Source organism: Pongo abelii, chromosome 1 (genome assembly GCF_028885655.2).
Source record: "Pongo abelii isolate AG06213 chromosome 1, NHGRI_mPonAbe1-v2.0_pri, whole genome shotgun sequence".
NCBI classification, from domain to species: Eukaryota; Metazoa; Chordata; class Mammalia; order Primates; family Hominidae; genus Pongo; species Pongo abelii.
In genome coordinates this window covers 206,271,678-206,284,869 of record NC_071985.2, presented here as the reverse complement: position 1 = coordinate 206,284,869, position 13,192 = coordinate 206,271,678, and the positions used below count along the sequence as shown (strand labels likewise).

Genomic DNA, 13,192 nt, shown 5'->3' with positions numbered 1-13,192 from the left:
GTGTGTGCCACCACGCCCAGCTAATTTTTGTATTTTTAGTAGAGATAGGGTTTCACTATGTTGGTCTGGCTGGTTTCAAACTTCTGACCTCAAGTGATCCACCCGCCTTGGCCTCCCAAAGTGCTGGGATTACAGGTGTGAGCCACTGCGCCTCACCTAAATTTTTATTTTTTGTAGAGATGGGTTGTCACTCTATTGCCCAGGCTGGTCTCAAACTCCTGGCTTCAAACAATCATCCCGCCTCAGTCTCCCAAAGTGCTGGAATTACAGGTGTGAGCCACTCTACCTCCTGGCCAGTTTTTTATTTTTTAATATATACGGGGTCTCACTCTGTCACCCAGGCTGGAGTGCAGTGGCATGATCTTGGCTCACTGCAGCCTGGACCTCTCGGGCTCAAGTGATCCTCCCACCTCAGCCTCCTGAGTACTTGGGACTACAGGTGTGTACCACCACACCCAGCTAATTTTTATACTTTTAGTAGAGATGGGGTTTCGCCATGCTGCCCAGGCTGACCAGGCTGACTCCAACTCCTGAGCTCAAGCAGTCCTCCTGCCTCGGCCTCCCAAAGTGCTGGGATGAGCCACCGCACCCAGCCCAGTTCTCACTCTTCATATAAACTTCTGTATAGTCCTTTTCCAAACCCTCACAGTCATTTACTACTTTTGCAAGAAAAAGAAAGCATCCAATAAAGGAAGAGGGTGAAGAAGAAAACTCATGCTGGGGGAGAAACAAGGGCAGGGTGACCCAGGCAGGAGGAGCTGCTCATGCAGAAGCCTAGAGAAGAGAGAAGGCAAGGCAGACAGGGTGTTATCATATCCCATACCGGGGAAGCAGCAGGGACTCTAGGGAGACGGGGGAGTGCACAAAGGGGAGGCTGATTTCCAGAGGCTTGGAGCTTTGGCGGAAGTGAGGGTGCAAGGGAAGGGTGAGGAGGTGGACTGTGGTTGGCAGGGGGAAGTGGAGGTTGCAGTGAGCCAGGATCTCACCACTCTACTCTAGCCTGGGCGACACAGTGAGACTGTCTCAAAAAAAAAAAAAAAAAAAGAAAAGGAAAAATAAAATAAAATAAAATAAAAAGTTATAAAACTCGCAGCTACATGCCTGGCTCCTGGCAAGCGCCCATCCATGGGCGATATTACCATCAGGGAAGACTTCGGTGCCTGGGGACAGAAGGCAGGGCTTCCCAGGACAGCCTGAGAGAGGAAGGCCAGGAATGGCTGCGTGGAGTCCCTGAGGCCCTTTGCCCCTTGGCGCGGGGGCACAGACCTAACTTTTGGAGGCTGAGAGAGCCTGGAGATGCCTCCGGAATGCTGTTCTGCTCACTCTGGAGTGAGAAAAGCCTGAATTCATTTTATTTTTTATTTTAATTTTACTTTTTTTTTTTTTTTTTTTTTTAATCGATGGGGTCTCAACTGTGGTGCCTAGGCTGGTGTCCTGGACTCAGGCAATCCGCCCACCTCAGCCTCCCAAAGTGCTGGGATTTTAGGCACAAACTACGACGCCCAGCCCAGAAAAGCCTGAATTGAAACCCCAGCCCTGCCCTGTCCAGCTGTGTGACTTGAGCATGTGTACTTACCTGAGTCTCCGTACCCTCATCTGTAAAGGGGCAAGGGGTGGGGGTTAAGCAGGTGTCAAAGATGAACATTTTTTTTTTTTTTTTTGAGACAGAGTTTCACTCTTATTGCCCAAACTGGAGTGCAATGGCATGATCTTGGGTCACTGCAACCTCCGCCTCCCGGGTTCAAGGGATTCTCCTGTCTCAGCCTCCCGAGTAGCTGGGATTACAGGCATGTGCCACCACGCCCGGCTAATTTTGTATTTTTAGTAGAGATGGGGCGTCACCATGTTGGTCAGGCTGGTCTTGAACTCCTGACCTCAGGTGATTCACCCGCCTCGGCCTCCCAAAGTGCTGGGATTACAGGCATGAGCCACTGTGCCTGGCCAGATGAAAATACTTTAAAAGGTAACAGCGACAGTCCTAGGTGGAATTCCCGTTAAGAAGAGGACAATGGCTGTACCCTCACCCCATCCAATCCACACACAGCCCAAGACACAGGACATGAAGCGCAGTGCAGAGTTCCTTTATTTGGGGGCAGTGCCGAGGCCAGTTGGTGGGAAGAGGAAGGGACACAACCCAGTGTCAGGCTGGGGGGCCCAGCAGGGGCGATGGAGGAGACGAGGCGGTTGAGGGATGCTCTCAGCTGCAGGTTCCAGGACCAGGACAGGAGGAGATGTCAGGCATCAGACACTGAGCCTGCTTGGTGCCCGCAGGAGCCAAAAACTGGCGGCCAGAGTTTTTCCCGCCCCCGCCCCCCGCTTACCCACAAGGGTGCCCAGAGGCCAGCCTCTGCATCCTCCTTTCCCCTCAGGATGGAGTCCAGGCCCAAAGGGGTCAGATTCTGCAGAGGCCAAAGAGGACACTCAGGGAGGTGACCCTGTCTCAGCCAGCCAAGGACCCCCTGCCTCGAGAGGAGGCAGCAGAGGAAGAGCAAACACTTTAACACAGGCTGCGGCGACCCGCCCCACAGCACACACGGCACACAGAGGGCCTCAGGCACAGCTCCCCTTCTCAGAGCAAAATCCAAATAGACACACGGCCCAGCTCCTGCCCACAGCCACAGAAACGCGGGCCACAGGCTTGCCTGGGCTGGCACCTACTGGTTCTCTTCCCTGCTGGCAGCATGAAGGGAAAAGACACAGGAGGGTTCAGCTGGGCTCCTAGACTGGCCCAGGCTGAGTCCTGGTCCCAGCCAAAACCTGACAAAGGAAACCCCCCAACTGGAGGAGACAAAGAGGGTGTGGCTCACATGGGGCATGCTGTCACCATCCTGAGGGCTTGCCCATGGAGAAGACAGCACCCTGGGTACTGAAGGGGAACGGTGGGGCAGGAACCAGGAGGTGAGCTGGGACTCAGGTACTTGCTGGTGGCCAGGTACTCACAGTGTCTGGTAGGTGCTGTCCTTGGCCTTGAGGAAGCGCAGCACAAAGAAAGCCACCGCCTGTAGGCTCAACACCAGCATGACACCTCCGATAAAGCTGGCCCCGTCAAATCCAGGGCTGTGGACCTCAGGGACTGGAGGGCTCCCTGCAGGGGTGAGGCAGGGCAGGGGTCATAGCAGTCACTGTGAACCAGGATCCCAGTCCCACCCTCATAACCAGCACAAGTAACCTGGAGGCCCCGGTCCTCAATATGGGGTGCTTGAACCCTGGGCTCAGTTTAGTCCAGATCCTGCAGGCAGTTGGGAAGCGCCTGGTGGGGGGAACAGCGGCAGGGGAGGGTGGGGTGCTGTCCAGCCCTGGCTCTGCTCCTGGCTTGCTCTGTGGCTTTTATGCCACCCACATTCTCTCTGGGCCTCGTGATCACATGGTCCAATAGGTGGCTCAGACCAGTGACTGGGCTCCCACCCTCCCTGGGCCTCACTAGCCCAATAGGGTGAAGACAGAGCCAGAACTCAGACCCCCCGGCTCACAATTCCTTTCAGCCTTGGACCTCAGGGTTCAGAGCCAAGATGCAGATGATATAGTCCCTTTTTAGGACTCCTAAGCCCTAAGACCTCAGTGTCACCCAATGTCAGAGCCCTCAGAGAGGGAAGGAACAGGGGGAGAAGTGGAGGACCCAACTGTCACCCTGCTAAGTGGGTAAGTGAGGACTGGACAGCGTGTGTCGGGGGGAACACGGCTGAGGGACAGGCTTGGCCAAAGTCACCTCACAGGACACAGCCAGACTCACACAGGGTCCCCTGACCATCTCCTCTGCTCCTTAGAAGGTAGGGCCTTAGGGCCATGGTTGCCAGGCTATGCCTGGGTGGCTCCCAGCTGTGCCATGGTACCTGTCCACTCCCAGCAGGGATTCGATTTCAGGCCCTGGGCTGGGTGCCCAGAACAGGGCAGGGCTGGTGGATGGAAGATCATTCTGGGACAGTGGAAAGGGGCCCAGCCTGAACTGGGTCCACCTCTCAGAAGGTGTAAGGGGTGGAAGGAGTCTGACAATACGAAGGGCAAACAACGGTCCGAGCTCCCGCTCAGGGAGCCCCAGAAAAGGAAGCTGGGGATGAGGAGCAGAAGAGGGGAGAAATGAGCCACACAAGGCTGACCCGGGGCTCCAGCTGAGGCAGCTGAGCCATCAATAATTCAGCTTCTGAGATCGGTTTCTGGCTTTAATTAACCAAGGGCCTCTTCGGCCATCCCTGCCAAGTCTGGTGACCTCCAGCCCCTAAGAGGGAGTGGGAAGCAAAGGGTGGCATTCTCGCCTCTGCTCCGCCAGGAACACGCCTTGTGACCCTCTCTGGGCCTGGAGGGTGCAGTAGGCAGGCACTGAGGATGTCTCCTGAGCAACTCGAGCCGCACACCCTCACCTCCAAGGACAAGTCCCGAGGGGTGACCTTGAGTTCCCAGAACTGGCCATGGGGAGGAGGGATGGGAACTGTTATTTCTTGATTGCCTTCAGTGAGTCAGACACTGAAGTGGGCACTGTACAGCTTCTCATAAAACCTGCAGAGCAACTCTATGAGGAAGCCATCATCCAGCCCATTTCACAGATGCGGAGACAGGCTCCGAGGGAGAAGGCGCAGGGCCGAGGTCACAGAGCATGTCAGTGCCTGAGCCCAGAGCTGTCTTCCCCTGCACCTCTGCTCCTTCCACTGCCCCGTCCCCAGGGAGTACTCACCTGTTGTGACTGTCTTCGGTTCATAGGTGGGGTGGTGGTGAGCAGCTGAGGAGACAGGGGATCCATAGCAAAGCAGCCTTCCCACCCGTTGACTCCCATCAAGACCCCAGCCCCCACTCACCACTAAACTTCCGATTCAGATGCAGCCCTGTCCCTGCTCTAGACATCCAACATACTCGCAAGCCCCAGTCACACAGTTCCCTCCACCAGATGTGCTCTCTCTCCATCTCTACCTTCCAGGCTCATTACTGATGCCACTTCTTCCAGGAAGCACTCCCTCTCATTCCCTCTGAACTTCCAAAGTCCTTGCTATGCCTTAAACTAGAAGAAGAGCTAACGCTCCCATTCCCTCCACACACCTGTACTAATTTTCAGATGAGGAAATAGGCAGAGAGAGGAGGGGACTTCTCAGTGAGCTAAAGGTAGAACTGATACCGGGCCCAGGTATTGGTGAGCAAAATCCACCGCCTGAGAGAGGCTGTTTCCTCCTGGGGGGCAGGCTATGGTTGGAGAGACCCATGCAACTTGGCTTAGGCGCAAGAACCCCCTTACCTGGACATGCCTCTGAGCGGTTGTAGATGGAGCAACCTTCCTTGACCACCTCAGCTTGGGCCACACAGTGTCCTGTGCAGAAGGTGCAGGGGGGAGGTTTGGGGAGAGGGGCCAGGGCCTTGGGGTTCAGAGCTGGGGGCACTCAACCTGGGGAGGGCTCAGCTCCATACCTGGCTCCTCTGGCCGGCACTGCTCCCACACGCAGCCGGAGAGATTGCGCGCTCTGTCTCCCTCCACGCAGTGCTCACAGACCTCCAGCTGTTTGCAGGCCCCTTGGACCGCCGGCCAGATATTCAGGCGGATCAGGGCTCCCCGCCCAAAGCCTCGAGCTCCTTTACCTGGTAGTGCGATGGAGTGGGAAGGGAGAACTCCTCGAAGCCAAGCTGTGGCACCCGCCCACCCTCCCACCCAACACTCCGGTGGCCCTCGCCCCTCTGCACACATCTGGGCTCTCACATACACTCACCCCTGGATCCCCAAGCCCCAGCGCACACCTGGAGCTTCCACAGCAGAGGTCTACACACACCTAGAGCCTCCCCACATTCACTCAGAGCCCCTCCCTTTGCATACACCTAGGGTTCCCAGATTCAATTGGAGCCACCTCCCCCAGACCACCTGAAGCTCCCTAGGCCCCCACACCTGGGGCCTATATTTACACACAGGGCTCCACACAGAGCTGGAGCCCCCTCTCCCACTCCTGGAGGCCTGCACTCGGCCGGAAAGCCCCCTCCCCTCAAGCCCAGGCTGGGGAGACGGCTGGCTGAGGTGCAAGCTCCACTCGCCCCCGTCGGGCCCCTAGCCAGACCCTGCCGCGAGTTACCAGCCACAGCCAGCTGGGCACACAGGAGGAGGCAGCAACAGCCGCCACAGAGCGCAGTCCGCAAGGCGCGGGGTCCCGGCGCCTCCATGGGCTCGGGGGCGGGGGTCGGGGGCGGTGGACAGCGGCCAGGCGCGTCCCTCCCAGACTGGGCTCCGCTGAGCCTGTGCGGAGCGAGACCTGGACAACCGGGGCGTGGCCAGGTGGGGGCGTGGTGAGTGGGAGTGGCAGGTGGGGCGGGGCTCGTCGGTCGGGGCGGAGCCAGGTGAAGGCGGGGCCAGTTAGAGGCGAGGCTAGTGTGCGAGGCTAGTGTGCGCGGCCAGGTGAGTTCGGAGGTCTGGGGCGGGGCTTGGACTAAAGCAGGTGGGGTCCAGGACTGGTGGCTGGCGTGGTTACTGTGTGCCTCCAAGGGCAGCTTCTTGAAAATTCTGGTAAGTACCGACTGCTTTGATCCCTGCTTCACAGGTGAGGAAACTGAGGCTCAGACAAGATGAGTGACTCGTTCGAGGTCACGGAGAGAGGCAGTGGCAAAAATCTGGATTCGAGACGAGGTCACTTCCCTGTCTTCAGGGCTCGGTGCAGGCCCCGCTTTGTACACCCTCCACCCAGGCCCCATGACCACTGGGCCGGGCCCCAGCTGGCCCCTGCCCTCTGGCTGCCCAAGCTCAGCTTCGGTGCTCCCTCTCCATTCACTGCACCCCTCCACCCGCCTCCCTTCTGCCCCTCATCCGTTGTGCCTGCCTCCGGCCTACCACACCCTCTGGCCAGGTCAGGGGTGACTCCATTACTAGGCCAACTGGGCCTCTCCGCAGTCTTCCCCACGGCTACCACTCCTGCCCTGGCACCAGCCTCTTTTGGTTCTCCTCAGGCTCCTTAGGGGGCACTTCCTCTCCTTCCTCTTCCTCCTCCCCTCCTCTCCCCTCCTTCCCCCATCTGCTTCTCCTAACCCTCTCTTAATCGATGGTGGCCCAGGTTAGTCCCAAGCCCTGTTCCACATTCTCCTGGGGTCATCCTGGACATTCCACTGCCATCAGTCCCCATTTAAAACCCAACAGCTTAGGCAGGAGGATCGCTTGAGCCCAGGGATTTGAGGCTGTAGTGAGCTGTGATCATGGCATTGCACTCCAGCCTGTGCGACAGAGTGAAACCCTGTCTTGAATGAATGAATGAATGCCAACAGGTCACGTATCCCAGTAAATATATACACCCACTATGCACCCATTAAAAAAATTTTTTAAGCCAACAGATCTCTTAATCATCTCCAGGCCAGTTCTGACTTCACAACTGCCACACCTGTAACTGACAATATATAGCTAGCAATTATTGACCCCTTACTAGCAGAATGTACATTTTGAGAGCTTTTACATGCAACTTCATCTAATGTCCACAGCTACCCTCTAGGCATGAGTTTTGTCATCTCCCATTTGCAGGCTGCTCAGGGGCACAGGGTTTCAATGCTGCAGGCCAGGATGTAGAGCTAGGATTGAATGATGCTGGAGGCCATGCTCCCTCTGCTGTGCCTCCTATGGGTCCACGGCACCTCCACCTGAGTGTCCCTGAGGCCCCCAAAACTGCCCAGTCTCTTTTCCCCACTCAGGGGAAAAGAGACCCTTCGGGTTCTGGGGGAGGGAGGAGGGATAGCATTAGGAGATATATCTAATATAAATGACAAGTTAATGGGTGCAGCACACCAACATGGCACATGTATACATATGTAACAAACCTGCACGTTGTGCACATATATCCTAGAACTTAGAGTATAATAAAAAATATATATTATATATATAAAAAAAGAAAATGTGGCACATATACACCATGGAATACTATGCAGCCATAAAAAAGGATGAGTTCATGTCCTTTGCAGGGACACAGATGAAGCTGGAAACCATCATTCTCAGCAAAGTATCACAAGGACAGAAAACCAAACACTGCATGTTCTCACTCATAAGTGGGAATTGAACAATGAGATCACTTGGACACAGGGCGGGGAACATCACACACCAGGGCCTGCTGGGGGGTGGGGGGCTTGGGGAGGGATAGCATTAGGAGAAATACCTAATGTAAATGATGAGTTGATGGGTGCAGCAAACCAGCATGGCACATGTATACCTATGTATCAAACCTGCACATTGTGTACATGTACCCTAGAACTTAAAGTATAATAAAAAAATAAAAATAATAAAAAATAAAATAAATTAATTAATTTTAAAAAATCCTTCAGGTTCTGTCCCCTTGTATTCCCTCTGTACACCTCACTGCATCTCAGCAGCTTCCAGGCCCCTCCTATGCTGGTCCTCACAAATGATATATTTGACCATATCTCTTCCAGTTAACAACTTTTTTTTTTTGAGATTGAGTCTCACTCTACTGCCCAGGCTGGAGTGCAGTGGCACAATCTCAGCTCACTGCAACCTCCACCTCCCAGGTTCAAGGGATTCTTGTGCCTCAGCCTCCCAAGTAGCTGAGATTCTGAGATTACAGGCATGTGCCACCATGCCCGGCTAATTTTCTGTATTTTTTTTTTTAGACGGAGTCTTGCTCTGTCCCCAGGCTGGAGCGCAGTGGTGCGATCTCGGCTCATTGCAAGCTCCACCTCCTGGATTCACACCATTCTCCTGCCTCAGCCTCCTGAGTAGCTGGGACTACAGGCACCTGCCACCACGCCCGGCTAATTTTTTGTATTTTTAGTAGAGACAGGGTTTCACCATGTTAGCCAGGATGGTCTCGATCTCCTGACCTCGTGATCCACCCGCCTTGGCCTTCTAAAGTGCTGGGATTACAGGCGTGAGCCACCGTGCCCGGCCAATTTTCTGTATTTTTTAAGTAGAGACAGGGTTTCACCATGTTGGTCAGGCTGGTCTTGAACTTTTCTTTTTTGAGAAGGAGTTTCACTCTTGTTGCCCAGGCTGAAATGCAATGGTGCAATCTCAGCTCACCGCAACCTCTGCCTCCCGTGTTGAAGCAATTCTCCTGCCTCAGCCTCCCAAGTAGCTGGGATTACAGGCATGTGCCACCACACCCAGCTAATTTTGTATTTTCAGTAGAGACGGGGGTTTCACCATGTTGGTCAGGCTGGTCTCGAACTCCTGACCTCAGGTGATCTGCCTGCCTCGGCCTCCCAAAGTGCTGGGATTACAGGCGTGAGCCACCGTGCCCGGCCAGTTTCGAACTTTTGACCTCAAATGATTCACCCACCTTGACCTCCCAAAATGCTGGGATTACAGGTGTGAGCCACCATGCCTGGCCCCACTTAACAACTTTTCAACAATGGCTTGACCTCCACAACCCTTTGATTTCTGGCTCCAGAAGTCTCTCTATCCTAGCCTGGGTGCTTTCCATCACAGTCCTACCCTTTAAGAAGATAGAACAGTGCCTTCCCCCATACCTCTCTTCCTCTATCCTGGCTGTTCTCTCTCCTAGAGGGTCCTCCTCAACCTTGGACTTCGTTTGCCTGGCAAACTAATTCTTCAGGACACCACTACAAGACCACCTCCTGCAGGAAGCCTTCTGTGACTGTCACAGAATGAGGCTGAGCTGCTGCAGCACTTAGCTAGAGATCTAAATCCATCTGCTTTTCCCTTGAGAGCCCTCCCCATCTCTTGCCTGAATGACCGCAGTGGCCTCCTAGTGGGTCTCCTGCTCCCCATTCCAGCCTGTTCTGCACTCAGCAGTCAGAGTGACCCTTTGATAACGTGTCAGGTCAGATCATAACACTTGCCTCCCACCAATGGTGTCTGTCTCACTGATCTGGGATTACAGGCACCCGCTACCACACCCGGCTAATTTTTTGTATTTTTAATAGAGACGGGGTTTCATCATATTGACCAGGCTGGTCTCGAACTCCTGACCTCAGGTGATCCACCCGCCTTGGCCTCCCAAAGTGCAAGAATTACAGGCATGAGCCACTGTGCCCAGCCAGATGTTTATTAGTTAACCTTACTGTACCATGTTGTGACCGTCTGTGTACATGTTTGTCTGTCCCACTGGTCTGTGAGCCCCCAAGAGCTCCCTTCTGCCTCACATGATCTTGCCTCTACCCATCTCGCCTCTCCTCCATCTCCCCTTTGCTGATTTAGCTGCAGACACACTAGCTTCCTCTCTCTGGTCCTCACACCCATCAATGCTTTCTCTTCTTGGGGACTTTACACTTGTCATATCCTCTCCTAAGACTCCTATTCTCTCTTCATGTGACTTGTTCCATGACCTCCCTCCCTAAAAGAGGCCACCTGGTGATTCCACATCCCAACAGCTGCTCTGTTCTTCAGAGCAGGTAGCTAATGTATAATTAATTACTCATTTGTTTCCTAGGCTGTAAGCTTCATGAAGGCAGGAACCATGTTGATCTTCTCTCCTTAGTGAACTCCTTGCACACAGTAAGGGCTGAATAGATGTTGGGGTTTTTGTTTGTTTGTTTGTTTGTTTGTTGAGACGGAGTTTCGCTCTTGCTGCCCAGACTGGAGTGCAGTGGTGATCTCGTCTCACTGCAACCTCTGCCTCCCAGATTCAAGTGATTCTCCTGCCTCAGCCTCCTGAGTAGCTGGGATTACAGGTGCCTGCCACTATGCCTGGCTAATTTTTTGCATTTTTGGTAGAGACAGGGTTTCATCATGTTAGCCAGGCTGGTCTCGAACGCCTGACCTCAGGTGATCCACCCACCTCGGCCTCCCAAAGTGCAGGAATTATGGGCGTGAGCCACCATGCCCAGCCAGATGTTTATTAAGTAACCTTACTATGCCATGTTGTGACCATCTGTGTACATGTTTGTCCCACTGGTCTGTGAGGCCCCCACTTGAATAGATTCAAGGCTCCCTACTTGAATAGATTTTAAGGATCTATTTGTAGATTGTCCATCTCTCCGGATTAAAACTGAAGCTTGGCCTGGCACAGTGGCTCATGCCTGTAATCTCAGCACTTTGGGAGGCCAAGGTGGGCGGATCACCTGAGGCCAGGAGTTCGAGACCAGCCTGGCCAACATGGTGAAACCCTGTCTTTACTAAAAAATACAAAAATTAGCCAGGCATGGTGGCATGCACCTGTAGTCCCAGCTACTCGGGAGGCTGAAGCAGGAGAATCGCTTGAACATGGGAGGCAGAGGTTGCAGTGAGCTGAGATCCCACCACTGCACTCTAGCCTGGGCAACAGAGCAAGACTACGTCTCAAAATAACTAACTAAATAAATTAATTAGTAAAACTGAAGCTCATTGAAGATGGCAGGGATTTTTGTTCACTGCTGTATTCTCCGTGCCCGGGAAATAGTAGATGCTCAATAAATGTGTCTATTGACTGTTGAAAAGGCAGGAATGTGGCCAGATCATCTTTCTGTCCCTGGCACCCACTGAACAAACCCTAAGCCCAGGAGAACTGCCAGTAAATAATGGCTGAATGAATGGGTCTATGCTAAGAATATGGGCACTGATGATGCCTAGACCCTTGGGTCTTAGACAAGGGACTCAGGTGTGGAGATTATCTATGACTGACACACACACATACACGCACGCATGCACGAACACCCCCTCCCCACCAATTCCTCCCTCCCCAAGGGATTTCTCCGACTGGTAAAGACAGAAGAGGCAAGGAAAAAAGTCTCACCTGGAAGTGAGTCCTCACAGCCATCTGGTGGCCACCTGGAGAACTGCGGATATTGTCAGCCCTAGTCAACTTTAGCCTCAGCCCCTTCTGGGAAGAAGGTGACATCTAGGCCAGAATGGAAGGCACACTGGACTTGGTGACAGATGGACCTGGCTTCAGATCCCAGCTCTGCCATTTACTATGTGATTTGGGGCAAGTCCCTTGGCTTTCCTGGGCTTCACCCAAGAAATGGGGACATAGTCCCTCACTTTTGCAGGTTGTTGTAAGCCTTGGGCTCTGGCTGGGCACCTGGTAGGTGGGAAGGGTTGGAGGAGGTGTCCAGGATGTAGGGACAGAGGGCATGAGGAGAATAGGAGAGAAGGAACTATCTCTTCCTTTAGAGAGCAAGTATGCAGGGAATGGAGACCTGATTGGTATGAGCACTTTCGGTGCGTGAGGGAGAGCACATGAGGTTCACGTGAAAACCCATAGCCCCCCTTTAGTCTCTTGGCTCTCCTGGGTTTCTCAGGGTTAGAAATGTCACTGCATGCTGGGTGTGGTGGTTCACACCTGTAATCCCAGCACTTTGGGGAGGCTGAGCAGAGTGGATCACCTGAGGTCAGGAGTTCGAGACCATCCTGACCAATATGGTGAAACCCTGTCTCTACTGAAAATAAAAAAATATATATATATTTGGGCATGGTGGCGGGCACCTGTAATCCCACCTACTTGGGAAGTTGAGGCAGGAGAATCGCTTGAACCCAGGAGGCAGAGGTTGCAGTGAGCCGAGATTGCACCACTGCACTCCAGCCTGGGCAACAAGAATAAAACTCTGTCTCGAAAAAAAAAAAAAGAAGGAAAGAAAAGAAATGTCACTGCACTTTTTTCCTCCCTGGCTGCCTTAGGATCAACTTCCCTTGCAAACAACAGGATAACTATCGGGATCAGGAAGTTCATGACCAATACTTCAGTGGAAATGATGGTCTTCCGTGTCCTTCACCCTGGGAAGACAAAAATACCTAAGACAGAAAACTAGTCAAAAAGTAGAAGACCACTCTGGATGTCATCTTTGTATTTAGAACCCATTTTGGGCTGGGCACAGTGGCTCATGCCTGTAATCCCAGCACTTTGGGAGGCCAAGGTGGGCAGATCACTTGAACCTACGAGTACAAGACCAGCCTGGGCAACATGGCGAAACCCTGTCTCTACAAAAATTACACGCCTTCACCAGGCGTGGTGGCATGTGCTTGTAATCCCAGTTACTGTGGAGGCCGAGATGGGAGGATTGCTTGAGTCCAAGAGGTTGAGGTACAGTGAGCAGTGATTGCACCACTACATTCCAGCCTGGGCGACAGACTGAGATCCTGTCTCAAAAAAACAAAAACAAAAACAAAAACAAAAACAAAAAAACACAGAACCCATTTTGGTGGTGTTAAGACAACTGGCTTGGGTATGATTTATGATTCCTTGGATTATGCAAAGAAAAATTAATCCAAACACAGACTTGCAAGACATGAAAGAAAAAGACCTCAAGAAAACAGCTAAAGGAACTCAAGAACAGAATGACGACAGCCAGGGAGTCACAAGAG

General features: G+C 53.2%; 1 protein-coding gene across 1 annotated transcript; it reads right to left on the bottom strand.

The window, feature by feature from the left end:
- Positions 1-2,062: 2,062 nt before the first annotated feature.
- Positions 2,063-6,203, bottom strand: CD164L2 (CD164 molecule like 2). The gene is made up of 7 exons (XM_024232085.2): positions 6,039-6,203; positions 5,389-5,556; positions 5,219-5,290; positions 4,667-4,711; positions 2,941-3,085; positions 2,322-2,399; positions 2,063-2,201 (listed from the first exon to the last, which is right to left on the bottom strand). The coding sequence occupies exons 1-6, from the start codon at positions 6,124-6,126 to the stop codon at positions 2,393-2,395; spliced, it is 525 nt and encodes a 174-aa protein (XP_024087853.1). The 5' UTR covers positions 6,127-6,203; the 3' UTR covers positions 2,063-2,201; positions 2,322-2,392.
- Positions 6,204-13,192: the final 6,989 nt, after the last annotated feature.

Bases quoted from the DNA above. Each gene is read 5' to 3' on its own strand.
- CD164L2 (XM_024232085.2), bottom strand. From the start codon at position 6,126: ATGGAGGCGCCGGGACCCCGCGCCTTGCGGACTGCGCTCTGTGGCGGC. The intron at 5,557-6,038 runs GTAACTCGCGGC...TCGCACTACCAG, and splicing joins TGCCCAGCTGGCTGTGGCTG to GTAAAGGAGCTCGAGGCTTT. The intron at 3,086-4,666 runs GTGAGTACTCCC...TCACCCCTGCAG, and splicing joins ACCGAAGACAGTCACAACAG to GGAGCCCTCCAGTCCCTGAG.